This window comes from Chelonus insularis, unplaced genomic scaffold (genome assembly GCF_013357705.1).
Source record: "Chelonus insularis isolate UGA/USDA-ARS -01 unplaced genomic scaffold, ASM1335770v1 scaffold_229_pilon, whole genome shotgun sequence".
Taxonomy (NCBI): Eukaryota; Metazoa; Arthropoda; class Insecta; order Hymenoptera; family Braconidae; genus Chelonus; species Chelonus insularis.
This window is the reverse complement of record NW_023276790.1, coordinates 378142-395131: the sequence shown is the minus strand read 5'-3', so window position 1 is coordinate 395131 and position 16990 is coordinate 378142. Positions and strand designations below refer to the sequence as shown.

The window sequence follows — 16990 nt, the reverse complement described above, 5'->3', positions numbered from 1 at the left end:
TTCCGACTATACATTTTACTTAAATCCAGTATACAAATTACTTAAAGGAGAATACTTTTTTTTAAAATTTTCAAAATAATTTACTCGAATTAAGAATAATTATTGAGGAAAAATCAAATTTATTTTGTTTGTTTCGGAAAAATAGTTTTTCCACCACTAGTATACCGTTTTTTCAACTCTTGTATACTAATTACTTGTAAAAAAAATATATTTTCCAGTATATTTATTGGAATGTGTTGATTCTTAGAGCATATCTAGAGTTTTTGATCAAATAATATCGCGACTTTCAGGTGGACTTGAAGGACTTGGCACACTTGTTGCAGTTACGGGACTCAAACTCTCGCCAGTTTGTTGTCGATTGATAATTTAAAAATCGTTTTGTAACAGTAATAAATCGCTTTTATCAGTGCGCCTATTGGTACTGCAATCAATTATTTTTTTTTTAGTTCAATTAAGCCCCATGAACTTCGCTTCTGGGCTGCCGAAATTTGTACAGTATGGAAGAATGTCGATCTTTGGGAATGGTATGAACCATACATCTTCAATGGATCGAATAAAAAAAATCAAGGTCAATTATTTGAAGCATCTAAAAGTTTTAATGAAAAAATCAGTAAAGTCATCAAGAAAGTTGAATATGACAAACGCGCAAAAAGGTTAAATAATCTAGAAAAAGAAATGAATAAGCAGATGACGATTATTCAGCAAAGTGAAGGGATTAACCAAGATATTTTAAATCGCTGGAATCAAACAAGAGCCTTTTGTATGGAGGCAAAAGTACGCTTTTGTACTTTATTTCAAAACAGCAAGTTTTTTACAAATATTGATCATCTAAAGAGACTGCAGTTCCTGGCCCGATTTAAGTAGTCCCAATAGCCCATACTATGCCTGCATTAGACAATTGATGACGTTTTCTTTTAAGCAAACATAGGCTGCAACTTTAAAGTAAGCAATCTTCGAAGTAAAGAGAAAATTGTACGTTAATGAGGGATTTCCCAGGTACTCGGTGACGGGACGTTGAACAATTATAAAGATACAAAATTATAATGCTTCGTGAAATTAAAATTACAGGCAAACTGTATCGATGAATCACTCAAATGTACCTTTCTTTCAATAAATGATTTCGTTTCATTAAAACTAATATTGCTTCAACGATTTATATAAACTTAACATTATTAGAACTTTACATAAGTTTAAGTGATTAATTGTTTAAAAATTTCAATTGTACAATGTCAAGAAGATAGCGTAGTACACACTTAATAGTTGTGCTCAAAAACTCATTATTAAGTGAATTCTAACAAAAGTTAGAAAAATGTGTCAGTTAGGACTTAATACAAATTAATACCATAATTTTCTCATTCAAAAGTGAAGCTTTTTCCCAAATCTCAATCTTCTTAAATTAATTATCCGATAAACAATTCTTATATAGTATTAAATAATAATTCTCGAGGAGAAAGATACTCATTCCCCCCTCAAAGGCTCAAAAGTTCGAATAAACGTCTTCAGATCAACGATGGTCAAGTAATCCAACACTTCGTCGATACACTCAGGAAAAAGTTATTGATTAATATTTGAACTAAAGTATTCTCTAGCAGATTTTTGCAGTTTATATTGTCTATATCAAATTTGTGCATCTCGAAGTCGAAATCTTATAATACCCATATAAAATGGAAACTTTTCATTATAAATGGGCATGACACGGCAGGGTGACGGTAAAAATTACTATACACATTATAAGAATTACTGTGCACATTGTTGAATTAACTAAACTGCATAGTAATTTTTAGGGTGAAATTAGAGTAAAAATAACTATGCAGTTTAGTAAATTCAACAATGTGCACAGTAATTTTTACAATGTGTATAGTAATTTTTACCGTCACCTTGCCGTGTCATGCCCATTTATAATGAAAAGTTTCCATTTTATATGGGTATTATAAGATTTCTTGGATTTTTTCATATCTTAAAAGAACTTTGACTGCTACAATATTTTCAGAGTTACAAGCTTCAAAAAAAGGTGTGCGACCTTCCTCATCGATAGCTTCAATATTTGCCTTATGCTTTAGCAATAGCTGTATTATTTGGAGAGTTGTTCTAGATTCATAACAACCAATACGGTGAAGAGGTGTTTCACCATTCCGATCCACTATATTTGGATTAGCATGATTTTCTAAAAGAATTTTAATTGCTGCAATATCCCCAAATTTACATGCTTTAAAAAGTGGTACCCAACCGTTTTGGACCCCTCTATTTTCCAGGAATGCTCGATGTAACATAGTTTGGTGATTTTTGATAAAATTATGAAATTTTTTAAAAAATTTTTATGTATTAACACGGAAGTAAACACAAACACGTATTAATGAACATACATATAATGTCACTGAAGTGTCATTTACTCCGAAAGGAGTCAATGTAAAAGTTGTGCTTTTATTATTAAACTTTTTGCACTACCAGAATACATTAACTATTATTTACCTAAATATTGTACGATTTTATCGACAAATATAGACGTGGACAGTTGGTCTAAACAAGACGTTCCTTACACACTTCTGTGAGCAAACTGAAAATCTTCACTCTCTGGTAGTCTCCACCAACTCTAGTTCCACTGTGCGCATGCCCTAAAAATTGAATACGCCCAAAGTCCATATAGTCCAATCAATGGAAGTTTGAAATTATTATTTTGGGCAGAGAGAATGAAATTAATGTAAAAATGTGCGTAAGGGTCGTAGGAATGTTAATGCATTTCTACATGCCTCCATTTTATGATCGAGATTCATTTGATATTCATGCATGATTAAAGATAAATTAACATTAATTAGCGATAATCTTGATAGAAAAACAAAAATAAATAAGTATAAAAATAAATAAATTCTAAAGAATGGAGGAATGTAGAAATGCATTAACATTCCTACAACCCTTACGCACATTTTTACATTAATTTCATTCTCTTTGCCCAAAATAATAATTTCAAACTTCCATTGATTGGACTATATGGACTTTGGGCGTATTCAATTTTTAGGGCATGCGCACAGTGGAACTAGAGTTGGTGGAGACTACCAGAGAGTGAAGATTTTCAGTTTGCTCACAGAAGTGTGTAAGGAACGTCTTGTTTAGACCAACTGTCCACGTCTATATTTGTCGATAAAATCGTACAATATTTAGGTAAATAATAGTTAATGTATTCTGGTAGTGCAAAAAGTTTAATAATAAAAGCACAACTTTTACATTGACTCCTTTCGGAGTAAATGACACTTCAGTGACATTATATGTATGTTCATTAATACGTGTTTGTGTTTACTTCCGTGTTAATACATAAAAATTTTTTAAAAAATTTCATAATTTTATCAAAAATCACCAAACTATGTTACATCGAGCATTCCTGGAAAATAGAGGGGTCCAAAACGGTTGGGTACCACTTTTTAAAGCATGTAAATTTGGGGATATTGCAGCAATTAAAATTCTTTTAGAAAATCATGCTAATCCAAATGTAGTGGATCGGAATGGTGAAACACCTCTTCACCGTATTGGTTGTTATGAATCTAGAACAACTCTCCAAATAATACAGCTATTGCTAAAGCATAAGGCAAATATTGAAGCTATCGATGAGGAAGGTCGCACACCTCTTTTTGAAGCTTGTAACTCTGAAAATATTGTAGCAGTCAAAGTTCTTTTAAGATATGAAAAAATCCAAGAAATCTTATAATACCCATATAAAATGGAAACTTTTCATTATAAATGGGCATGACACGGCAAGGTGACGGTAAAAATTACTATACACATTGTAAAAATTACTGTGCACATTGTTGAATTTACTAAACTGCATAGTTATTTTTACTCTAATTTCACCCTAAAAATTACTATGCAGTTTAGTAAATTCAACAATGTGCACAGTAATTCTTATAATGTGTATAGTAATTTTTACCGTCACCCTGCCGTGTCATGCCCATTTATAATGAAAAGTTTCCATTTTATATGGGTATTATAAGATTTCGACTTCGAGATGCACAAATTTGATATAGACAATATAAACTGCAAAAATCTGCTAGAGAATACTTTAGTTCAAATATTAATCAATAACTTTTTCCTGAGTGTATCGACGAAGTGTTGGATTACTTGACCATCGTTGATCTGAAGACGTTTATTCGAACTTTTGAGCCTTTGAGGGGGGAATGAGTATCTTTCTCCTCGAGAATTATTATTTAATACTATATAAGAATTGTTTATCGGATAATTAATTTAAGAAGATTGAGATTTGGGAAAAAGCTTCACTTTTGAATGAGAAAATTATGGTATTAATTTGTATTAAGTCCTAACTGACACATTTTTCTAACTTTTGTTAGAATTCACTTAATAATGAGTTTTTGAGCACAACTATTAAGTGTGTACTACGCTATCTTCTTGACATTGTACAATTGAAATTTTTAAACAATTAATCACTTAAACTTATGTAAAGTTCTAATAATGTTAAGTTTATATAAATCGTTGAAGCAATATTAGTTTTAATGAAACGAAATCATTTATTGAAAGAAAGGTACATTTGAGTGATTCATCGATACAGTTTGCCTGTAATTTTAATTTCACGAAGCATTATAATTTTGTATCTTTATAATTGTTCAACGTCCCATCACCGAGTACCTGGGAAATCCCTCATTAACGTACAATTTTCTCTTTACTTCGAAGATTGCTTACTTTAAAGTTGCAGCCTATGTTTGCTTAAAAGAAAACGTCATCAATTGTCTAATGCAGGCATAGTATGGGCTATTGGGACTACTTAAATCGGGCCAGGGACTAAGTACCTGGGTTACCTATTGTAATTTCCATTGAGGATCTTACAGTAGAACCAAGAACAGAATCGTCTGAATTTCCTACCCAATAGAAATAGATGGCATGTCAAATTGATTTTCACCATAGTATTTACTTCATGGATATTCTACCACGGTAAAAATCAATTTGAGATTTCATTTTTGGTCCCTTTGTAGCCAACCACACCAATATATATGTACCACACTCAACAATAAGAATTTTACTCAGCGAAATTTATTAAACAAAACGAACTATGTCTTCAGCAATTCTTCGGCATAAAGGACACCTCAATTGTTCGCCATCAGCTTCTTCAATCACTTCAATTCTCTCGTCGCATTCTTCACACAGAACTGCATGTCCGCATGGTTGTAGTTCTACTGAGACATTATTACTTTCGCACGCCATACAGATTCTATTTCTATTCATGTGCTTACCTGTAATATTATTCTAACATAATTTATAATTATGTATATAATGTAACAAAAGTATAGTGAGGAAATGAGTAAAGAACATTAAAAGAAAGTCTGACTTCGTGCAAGATTCGAGATGAAGAATAGCAAGTATAAGTTTTTATTGTTCAGAAGATGGGAGTAGATTTAGGGCAAATAGAAATCTGTAATTCAGATAGACTTTGAAATTCGAGGCAAGTTATTTTTTTGCAATTAATTCACTTCATACCATTATTATTTTCGTCTCTAAGAATGTTTCGGCGTTGTAAGGTATATGACTTAATTATGAAACACTGTACCTATATAACTCTCAGTATGTATATCATTACTGTGATCATAAAACTAAAAAATTAAATTATTAAATTATCGTTAATTATATTATTATTAATTTAAAAAATTGTTCTTTTAATAAAAATCGATATAAGCATTTATTCCACAGTAAAACTTGAAATATCAATGTAATTTAGGTAGATTTTTTTTGAAAAAATTTTTTTGGAGTAAAAAAACCTCTAAACTTTAGTTTGGTAACAGAAAAAGTCATTTTGATATTTTATAATAATTCCGGAAACGTATACAGAAGTGTTTTATAATTGGGCCTTTTACCTTACTGGTATGTTGTTTAACACTCTATTCTCGAAGATGTGGTCGTTCGGCTCATATTCGTAAACTGAAAGCTCTCTATCTGTAATTATTTAATTATATACATATGTGTAGGTTCATATAAATATATATAAGAGTATTTACTATTTTCATCGTTGACCAATTTGACAAGAATAAAATTTGGATCTATTTTTACCATTCCAGTGAGAAGTTATAGTAATGGGTCCGATTTTTCAAATCCCGAATTTTGACATATCTCCACGTTTTAAGGTCCCCAGAGTCGAATACGATCTTTTTCCAGTAGACGTCTGTGTGTGTGTATGTACGTATGTGCGTTCGGAATTATTTTTCGCCTCAATTATCTCGAGAACAAAAAATGATATCGATGTGGGACCAATTGCATTCGATGCGTAATTATGTAACTTAGAACTGATTAGATTTTCAGCAAAATCAGTCTAGCCATTTTTTTTGCAGAACCAAAAAACTAGCAAAAATGGAAAATGACCTAAATTTCTCAATTTATAAATTATACCATTTTTTAGACAAAATTTCGAAATCTTCAAAAAAATATGAATATTAAATGATTAGAAAACTTGTATGAAAATATGGTGACAATATTTCATCGAAAAAAAAAGTTTTAAAAAACAAAATCAGCAATGTAAGAATGTTAAACGCGTGTCAGGATTGAGAAAATAGCATTAAAGACGCTATAATAGTCAATAATATGGAATTGTGTCCATAACAATTAAACATTGTTACTAACAAGTGATTATTGATCGTAGTAATATTTAAATAATAAGTTTTAAATTGTTATAAACAATAAAAATAGGGACCCTTTCTACATATATGAGTACTTTTAACGCATAATTTTTTCTTTTACTAAAAAAAGGTTACCAACCGTATGACATAAATGAAAACATACTTTTTTCGTGTATAACAATGAAATTTGTTGTAAATAATGAAAAAAAGGATCTATGAGGTATATTCGAATTCTTCTAACGCACAATTTTTTCTTTTACTGAAACAAAGTAACGAGCCATATCAAATGAATAAAAACACACTCATTTCGTTTATAACAATTCCATTTGTTATAAAGAATGGAAACGGGTTCTATTCGAATTGTTTTTTCATTTTTTCCATTGGGAAGTTTGTCGTGTGGACCTTTTGGGTCGCACCCAGACTACTGCAGAGCACTGATATTCGTTTTATATATTTATATACAAGCAGATTTTTTCAAGATTATTATGAATAAAATCATTCACCAAAGGACTGACAAGATTTGATGTGAATTTCAAGACAAGAACTTGCCTTTCAAGGTAAGAACTCATGAACATCCATTCTATTGTTATTAAAATACCACCATATCTCCAGTAATTTTGATTGATTAATTGACGACCTTATTCGTGGAGTCCAAGTTGCTTGTCTATTTCGGTCAATAATTTTCAGTTGTAGATGAGATTTAGCGTACCATTTTAATATTTTTTTAGTAAATGTCCATACGTTCATTGAGCATTGAGATTATTTTCTTCTAGTTAATATAACAGGTGTCAGCAAGTAATTCAATGTTATTGCATGAATAATTTTGAACTCCTACGCCATAGATCCATTCTTGATAATAATACCTGATAAAGTCTAGGAAGCCACCTCTTATAATCTCAAATGGAATTCCATAATACAAATTAAGAAAAGCTTGGTATATATTATCTGCTGGTAATAAACTTAGGCAGATAAATTTCGTAATCAGTAAGTGATGATTTTCGTCGCTTAGATGGACTCCTTCGGTATTTTGAGCTTGAGCGAGTAAAATTTCACAATGAGCTGTGAAAAGTCCTTGAATAGAGCTTGCAGGAAATTGTCTTGATAACGAGGTATAGATTTTCCGATCAAAGTTATAGTAAATATTGTCAGGAATAATATCATCTTCTGTTAACTTTGAATCGATTTCTATGATATGTTCTTCATAAGTACTATCATTGTTGTCGGATATAAAGTTCCAAGCGATTGGAAAACTCTATAAAAATTTGAATTTTTCATTTAAAAATTATAATCATAATATAATTACCAAACAAAAATTTTTTATTGTAAGGATACTTACATAATTATTGTACTCAATATTCCACGAAATAGATTTTTTTACGCCCATGTTTTCTGGTATGATTTTATGACTACAGTTGACGTATAAAGATGCTGTATCGACACCTACTCTTGTAAGGAGTTTTTGAATTAGTCCGTTATCAAAGAAGCTGCATGAACGTACATCTTTATCAACCCATCCGAAATTAATGCTCATCAACCCTTGATCATGGATCGTCAGTTGTTGGTACCTTGGCACTCTCGTGATTGCTTCAAATATTCGTAATGATCGTAGTCTTATAAGTTTCATTTTTTGTTGCCAACAATTCATTTTTTTCCTTACAACTTTATATGGCAGTAATTCAGCTGCTTCTCTGTACCTATATGAATAGATCAAATAGGTATATATGAAAAACTGAAATAAATATTTATTTTCTATTATGTGATAAAAGAAGTTTTAATTCTTTGAGTTTAACAAATAAAATAAAGTTTTGTTTGAAAGTTTACTAACATCGAATGAGCGTTTTGACACCCGTTGAGGTAATTGAAGACACACAAATTCTTTTTATATAAAATAGCGGTTAAGATATTTATTCTTTCGTAGAACGCGCGTGTACGTATAAAAAAAGAATGAAAACAAAATATAAACAAGATGGGAACAAGCTTCAGTAAATGTTTATTTTTTTTTATATTAGAAATACAGAGACAAAATAATACTTACAATAGCGAAAGGTGGTTGTAGGTACTTTTTGTATCAATTAACCGCGTCAAACATGCATATTTGTAAATGCACTGATTAGAAGAAGATTTTGATCTGCAGCGTGGTTATGGCCCATGGTTTCAATGAAACGATGATTTGAAATATATCCTTTTCCTTTACAGTAATGACTTTTGAACATATTAATCATTGTCAACAAAATGCAGTATTAAAATATGAGACTTTAAGACTCGGAAATAGAACTAGACGGGGCATGCGAAATCATAATATGATGTACGAAGAAAGGATACAGAAATTGTGGAAATTGTATGAGCTAGACATGCTCACAATACCACAATTTTTAGCGTGTGCCAGCTACGATATGAAGGCTTTCACAGGAAATGAAATTATTCATGAAATAGAGTTGTTGGAGTCACCAAACTCTGAAATTTTTCAAGAATTCGATTTAGAAAATACTATATTCATTTAGTTCATTCATTTTCGCTTTTGAAAAAATTCATCAAATTTGTCACGAATTGCTCGAAAAGGTAAAATGTCTAATAATAGAATTAAATGGGGGGAAAAAAAAATTTAAGATTTTGATTTTTATGATTTCTTATTTTTTTGGACTTGTGAAGAAAAAATTAATATTAAAGTCGGAGTTGATTTTATTTTCAAGTAACGTATAAGTAAAAGTTTATTTGATTTCTTTTTTTTTCTGGTATGTAATTAAAATTACAGGTAATATTTAAACTGGATGTAATGTAACAAATTTTATATAAAAAAACAAACAAACATTTCATTGAAATAAAAAAAAGTTCAATTACAGTTTTGATGTTTTATTATTTACACTCCATAACACGATTTATTTATTATGAAATTACTGTAAAAACTCTATAATAAAATTAAATAAGTAAGAATTATTCTAGAAATTGTTAAAAATTTTTTTAATATTAAAATCTGTCTCCTACACAGAAACAATTAAATCAGATTGAGATAAATTCAATTATTTGTCATTGCTTGAATTCAATATTCGAACGTCTACCTACTCATAAGATAAGTACCTTCGGAGAACTATTTTATCAACAGCAGAAACATAGATGTCGTTAGTGTTGGTACATTGTGATCAAATGTGACATTTGGATAAAATTTCCGTTATTTATTTTGCATTTATTTATTAAATATTTTATGTAAAAATAATATTGTAAAGTAAAACAAATTCCTTTACTATGATTCATCATTAATGAATAGTGTCATTAGTTGTTATTCTATAACCTGAAATATATATATTGAGATGTTAGGAATTTTTGTTTTGCACCCAATTCAGCATTTTTTCTACAATCTGTGATAAACAATAGGAATGAGATCACTTGCGATATTTTTATAAACAAATGCTCATATCTCGAGACCGGTAAGAGATAGAGCGAAAATAATGAAATTTTGGGGGTGTATCTATTGGGAGAGTTGTACTTTTTAGTTTTACGTTTTGTTGAAGAAAATAATTGTAATTAATATTTATTATTGATAACTTTATTCACGTCGTTGTCTTTTCTGTAGTCTTATCGTTACTGACGCGTCGTAATAGCCACGTCAAGTTTTTTAAGTTTCAAAATATTACAATTAAAATTATTCAATCTATTTTGATGTGTTTTTTTTATGTTTTTTAATTTTTAACATAATGTATTTTTACTTTTCCACATGTTTTTTAAGGTACCTTTTCTTTCTAAGTATCAAAAATGATTTGTAAATTTTCTAAACAATTGAAAACTATTTCAAATAAAATTAACCTATTTTACTTTAATAAATGTGACTAATATTCGAAATACAATACTTGGCATTTAATGATTTCACGTTTTTTTGTAATTTTTTAAATAATGTACATTTACGATAATAGCATTTTAAGAACACTGATTATCATCCTCGTCATTTAAACTTGGCGCACCGTTTTGTACAGTCCGTGGAGCTGTTTTAGGTATGATTATATATAACACAACAACGTGGCAGTTTGGTTTGAGCAGCTTGAAGTATCATTCATGGATTTTGCAAAGGACGGTCGATTATTCATTGAAATATTATTGATGTGAAGATTCTAAATAATGGATTATCAATCAAGTTATCTAGATTTATTGAATAATTTGAGTGGCATTTCATAATTATTTATTTTTCACACGACAATAAAAGTGACAATAGGTTAAGTAGGTGTCAACAATGATCGTGCTAGAAATTAAACAGTTTGTGTACTAATTTGAATAGTTGATCAATGTCAATTACCAGTGATTTTTGAATTAATTTCATCTTTCTGTTATTGATAATTATTTTTTGTTCATACATATTCTAAAGTGCTCCAAATTATCACCTGACAGGTGACGTTTCTTGATTGTTACAAATTGCTTTTTGTCAATAGAACAATAACACCTACTGCATTATTCAATACTTCGACGTAATTACTAATTAATTATCTTGTTTTTTTAGGTTTTATATAAAGTATTACTAAAATGAAGAGAAAAAATGAAAAATCAGAGATCGAAAATGGACAATCTGAACAGAACGGTGTTGAACATTCTGACATTCGTGGAGATGAGGCTAATATAGCACTCTTGCTTTTTTTATACTTGTTGCAAGGCATTCCTCTAGGATTATCCAGTGCCATTCCCATGTTACTTCAAAATCGACATGTTTCATATAAACAACAAGTAATTCTTTTATTGAATAAATACGTTTCAGATTGTTATCGTATATTATTGGAATAAATATTATGAGTAGTCTTAATATTTCTTCTTTTGTTTTGACAGGCAGAATTCAGTTTTGTCCAATGGCCGTTCTCATTAAAATTATTATGGGCACCTATAGTAGATGCAATTTTTTCTAGAAAATTTGGACGTCGTAAGACTTGGTTAATTCCTACTCAATATGCCATGGGGTTGTTTATGCTCACTCTGTCAAGGCATGTGAATCAATGGTTAGATGATAGCGAAAATGGTCCCAATATTGGACTCCTTACTATTTTATTTTTCACACTAAATGTCCTAGCTGCAACTCAGGATATTGCTGTTGATGGGTGGGCGCTTACCATGTTGAAAAGGTAAATTAATTTAATTATTCAATTGAAAAAAGAATTTTTTTTGGTATTATGACGTGTAAGAACTTGAGTAAACAATAGAAGTATGGTACTTAAATGATGACACATTAAGATTATTTTTTAAATTCATTAATGATGATTTATTAGGCAAAATGTTGGATATGCGTCTACGTGCAATAGTGTAGGACAAACTGCAGGATATTTTCTAGGATATGTATTATTCATTGCTTTAGAATCACCAACACTTTGCAACAGTTATTTGAGATCTGAACCTTCTTCAGAAGGAATCGTAACATTAGCAGGTAAAAATTCTAAACTTTTACTCATTTTAAGAAGTTTGATTTTTTTATGTAAACATTTAATTATTATTATCCTTTTCAAGGATTTTTATATTTTTGGGGATGGATATTTATTGGAGCAACAACTCTCGTTGCTTTGTTTAAACGCGAGATTGATGAAAAGCACGCTGAAAGCCAGGACTTCTTTACTGAAGTGAAACACGCGTATCAGCTACTTTGGCGAATGATGAAATTACCTTCCATAAAAATAACAGCTATCATCTTACTCACGGCAAAGGTGACTTCTTGAAAAAAGTTTTCTAAGTCTTTTAAGACAGTAAATATTGTTAAGTAATATCCAACGATAATAATGTTTTATCAATAATATTGTGTATATTATTTCAGATTGGTTTTTCTGCTTGTGATGCCGTTTCTGGTTTAAAGCTTATAGATGCGGGAGTACCTAAAGAAAAACTTACTTTAATGGCCGTACCGTTGATACCATTACAAATTTTCCTGCCTTTTATTATTGCTAGATATACTTCAGGTCCGCGGCCTATGGATATTTATCTAGCAGCATTTCCGTATAAGTAAGATAAGATGAACGTTGAAACTTAAAACTATCGTAATACAAATATAGAAGATTAAGATATGAGTTACGGGAAAATAATTTTTTTATTTTTCCAGACTTATTTTTGGATTGTGTGCTGCATTTTTAGTCTGGATTACTCCTTCCTTTGCCGTAAATGGCGAAGTATCCATGTACTATGCAGCTTTTCTCATTATTTTATATACAATACATCAGGTAAAGAAGACGATATTTTTTTAACTAAATGAACTTTTATATTTTTTATATCAAATCATTGATAACACTGTTGATTATGATAGGTTGCTGCCACAAGTATGTTTGTAGCATCAATGGCATTCTTTGCTAAAATTAGCGATCCAGCTGTTGGTGGTACTTATATGACATTTTTAAATACTTTATCAAACCTTGGTGGAAATTGGCCAGCAACAGCAACCCTTTGGTTCGTAGAACCTTTAACATGGAGACAATGTACCAGTGATGCTGCTAATGATTGTAGTACTTCCATAGAAAGTCAGGTACGAGGACTTAATCATTCTTTGATATATTATGAAATAAATCTTTTGTATTGATTTTATATGTTTTTCTTTTAGCAATGTATTGAGTCTGGAGGTATTTGCCATACTATACTTGATGGTTATTATATTGAAAGTATTTTGTGTGTGATTATAGGATTTTTATGGCTTCGATGGGGCGAAAAGAAAATTAATTTCTTACAATTAAGACCAATGTCATCTTGGCAAGTTGTTCCTCATAAAAGCTAACACTGATTTCATTAAGTTGTTCTTAGTTTATTAATTTGAATTGACTAATTAAGAAATTAACAAATTTGAAAACCAGTGGTCTGCTTTATATCATTTAAAAAAATTCAATTGTAAAAATTTTAATTCTTATGAATGAATGTATTCAATTCTGGTCAATTAATTTATAATATATTAAATATTCATTGATTTTTGATAAAATAGTTGCCGACAATATTCATTTAGCACAATATTTATTATAAATTTGAAATCGTACTTTCCAATTATAATTATAATTGACTAAAATAACAAAATAATTATTTGGTACTTAACATTATTTTCGATCATCAACAGTTCATTTGAGGATCTTTTATGAAATGAAAAATAAAAGTATTAAAAAAAAATAAATCATTATTTAGAAAAATTTTAGAGATTATTCTTTCATTAGTAATTAGTTAAATATAAACAATTTATATTAGTAACCAATAATAAATAATTCAATATGAATAAATAAACGTAAATATCAGTTTGAATTTAGGAACTAAACAGTGCTGCCCTCTAATAAGATTCTTTGCGCCATCTGGCAGTCAAATTGATTCAATCGAGTTCCATTACTGATGAATGCGTAATCTTATGGCTGTAAGCTAACGAGTAGCAACGCCAACATAGTAAATGTTTATTGGAGTGAATTTTTCATGGAAAATTAATATTTTCCATTTTTTTTTCGCCGGTATTTTCTGCAGATAGTATATGGATATTAGTGGAGTGAATCTGATGATATTTTAATCTGAAATTGCGTATTGTGATAAAGTAAACTTCATAAAACTTTTTAACAATCGCCGCCATTATCTGTATTTATGCAGCTTTACTAATATTTTGGTTTAAAAAATTTACCTAAAGTCAACAGAAAAATAAGGTGATTGGAATTTCGCAATATGTAAGTCTTTTTCATTAATTTTATATTTTTCTCGAATTAATTATTTTTAATTTATAAAAGTGAATTTATTACTTATATTATTTTTTACCATAGGGCACGTAGTAGAAAAGACAGTACAGGTAAAAGTGATTCTGAAGCTACAGATAAGGATAAACGTGAGAAAGGTCGAGAAAAAGATCGAAAGAAGCGTGCTGATTCTACTTCTAGCAGTGGTAGCAGGTAAATTCATTGATTTTTAATTTATTGTATTTATTAAATTTAACATTTGCACTAGAGTAATCATCTTCAATGCATGGTTATAGCTCTTCTGATAGCAGCTCTGGGTCATCTAGCTCCAGTAGTGGAAGCAGTTCCCGATCAAGCTCTTCTTCTAGTAGTTCATCCAGCAGCTCAGGAAGTTCTTCAGCGAGTTCACGAGACCGAAATCGTAAACGAAGCCGTAGCAAGAGTGCTGATGGAGCCAAAAGACATGATAACAAGGACAAAGAGAAGGAAAAAGAAAGAGAACGTGAACGTGACAGGGATAAAGATAAGAAAAAATCAACTTCAAACTCAATCTCTGATAAACCAAAACCTAAAGGACGCTCGAGGTAATAAAAGTTATATCTTGTATGAAATTTAAAAAAAAAAGTATTTGCATACTAAACCCTTCATTATCATATAGGTCTCCTTCTCCACGACGATCACCATCTCCACGTAGAAAGCGTCGTGAACGTTCTCCAATACCTCGACCCACGAAAATTCACATCGGTCGTTTGACACGTAATGTGACAAAGGAACACATTATGGAAATATTCTCAACATATGGCAATATTAAATTAGTAGACTTTGCTGTGGACAAACATCACCCTAATCACGGGCGTGGATTTGCTTATGTCGAATACGAAACGGCTGACGAAGCTGAAAATGCTATGAAACATATGGACGGTGGTCAAATTGATGGCCAAGAGATAACTGCTGCTCCGGTTTTATTGCCAAAACCACGACCACTTCCTATGCGACGAATGTCTCCTATTTTAGGACGACGGGGACCAATCAGATGGGGTGGTGGAGGAAGGAACTCACCGCCACGTTATCGTCGACGTTCGCCAATTATGAATCGTAGACGTAGTCCAAGGCCTCCTAGACGCCGACAGAGAACACGTTCAAGGAGTCCTATAAATAATCCTCGTCATCGCCATCGAAGATATACACGGTCTAGCTCGAGTAGTTCACGATAGCGATACAATATGACACAATATTGAAAAGAATCTTTGGTCAATATTTCTGAAAGGACCCATTTAAGCACTTGATTCTCATATAACGCATCATTGAGACTGCTGGAGTACGTGAATGTTTATAATGTACACAAAATATTTGAATGGATGTATTTCTAGATGTTTCAAGACATCTAAATTACAATTTTTCGTGATCGAAAATGGTTTAGTTTCTTTTTAATAATTGTAAGTGTATTGACTTAATTATTTTACTATGAAAATGGATATAATTTAGGTCACGAATATATTATTAGATTAATCTTAATATAAATATCACATGATGAAATTTATCACGATGGATTTAACTATTTCATGTAAAAGATTATTTGTCTCATAACTCAGGCATAAATTCATACTGTAAATGTTGGATGAATAAAAAAAAAAACAATTTAGAAATAATCAATTGTTATTTTTCAAAAAAAGTTTTAAAGGAATTAATTAAATATTTGTAGGACTGATTAGAAGGATACACTTAGCGAAATGCCAATAATTTGATAGAAACTATGATTATTAGACCCTTTTACAAAAAATTAATTTTTAGAAAAGAATCTATTCACACAAAATTTTCTTTTCTTTTTTTTTTTTTGCATACTTGTGATATCTACAAAAACAAAAAATCCATTGCATCACTTGTATATTTTTTTATCCATATTTCATTGTTGCAATTTTTCATTGATGAAAAATATCTACATTCTTCGGCTGTATACGATTTACTAATTTTATATTAATAATATACAATTTCACAGTCACTTCACAGTGTGAATTAAATTATTGTGAAGAGGGACCTAGCAATTTTGTTTTAAATAAGTAAAGAAAAAAAAAAACATTTTCTAATTCAATTAAAATATACCATTCAATGGCACACACAGTAAAAACTTAAATAAGTTTTTAATTTCCTTCGACTATTTACTTTTGTATCTCTCGCTCAAGTAAAATAATAAAACACAATAATTATATTAAAAATGAATTTTAACATTTATCGAGAGCTGCGGTTTAAAATTGAATTAATTATCAGAGTTTAATTTGCATTAAATACTTTGGCACGGATTTGTCCGTGATTTAAGTGGAAGATAATAAAATACCAACTATTTAATTAAATTAAAAATATAAATTAAAGTATTGATTAGCAGCAGCTCGATATGAGAAGACTCATTATTTTAAATAGATGATAAAACATTGAATTTTTGTTTTCTAAGGGAACGCGTATTTTTTAAAGCGAGGAACATAATACAATATACGCTTCTTATCATAGTGAAACTGTCATTAAGGGCCCATATTATGTTTACTATATCACAGGAAAGTACCGAGTGCCCTGTACAACTGCCACGAATGCTAAAAGATTTTTCACAATTTATCTAGGGTTACTTCGTCCCTCTCCTCTGTTTTTTTTTTTTTTAATAATCGTATTATTTATACATTTTTCTTTACTAATTTCATTCGACTAATGCAAATTAATTAAATTCTATATATAAAAAGAAATTGAGTAAAATTTATACAT

General features: G+C 30.1%; 2 protein-coding genes across 3 annotated transcripts; both read left to right on the top strand.

The window, feature by feature from the left end:
• The first annotated feature begins 10552 nt into the window (after positions 1-10552).
• Positions 10553-13561, top strand: LOC118073153 (acetyl-coenzyme A transporter 1). 2 transcript variants are annotated; one of them, XM_035093475.1, is made up of 9 exons: positions 10553-10811; positions 11089-11309; positions 11409-11698; positions 11843-11997; positions 12078-12271; positions 12379-12563; positions 12661-12778; positions 12862-13077; positions 13153-13561. In XM_035093475.1, exons 2-9 carry the CDS (start codon positions 11112-11114, stop codon positions 13321-13323), a joined length of 1527 nt encoding a protein of 508 aa, XP_034949366.1. In that variant the 5' UTR covers positions 10553-10811; positions 11089-11111; the 3' UTR covers positions 13324-13561. The 2 variants fall into 2 exon arrangements, with proteins under 2 accessions (XP_034949366.1, XP_034949365.1); XM_035093474.1 differs by having other exon boundaries at positions 10553-10979.
• A 358-nt stretch (positions 13562-13919) lies between these two features.
• LOC118073173 (RNA-binding protein with serine-rich domain 1-like) lies at positions 13920-15654 on the top strand. Its single transcript, XM_035093507.1, has 4 exons — positions 13920-14236; positions 14330-14455; positions 14539-14826; positions 14901-15654. Coding segments are annotated over exons 1-4 (972 nt in total). The 5' UTR covers positions 13920-14234; the 3' UTR covers positions 15457-15654.
• Positions 15655-16990: the final 1336 nt, after the last annotated feature.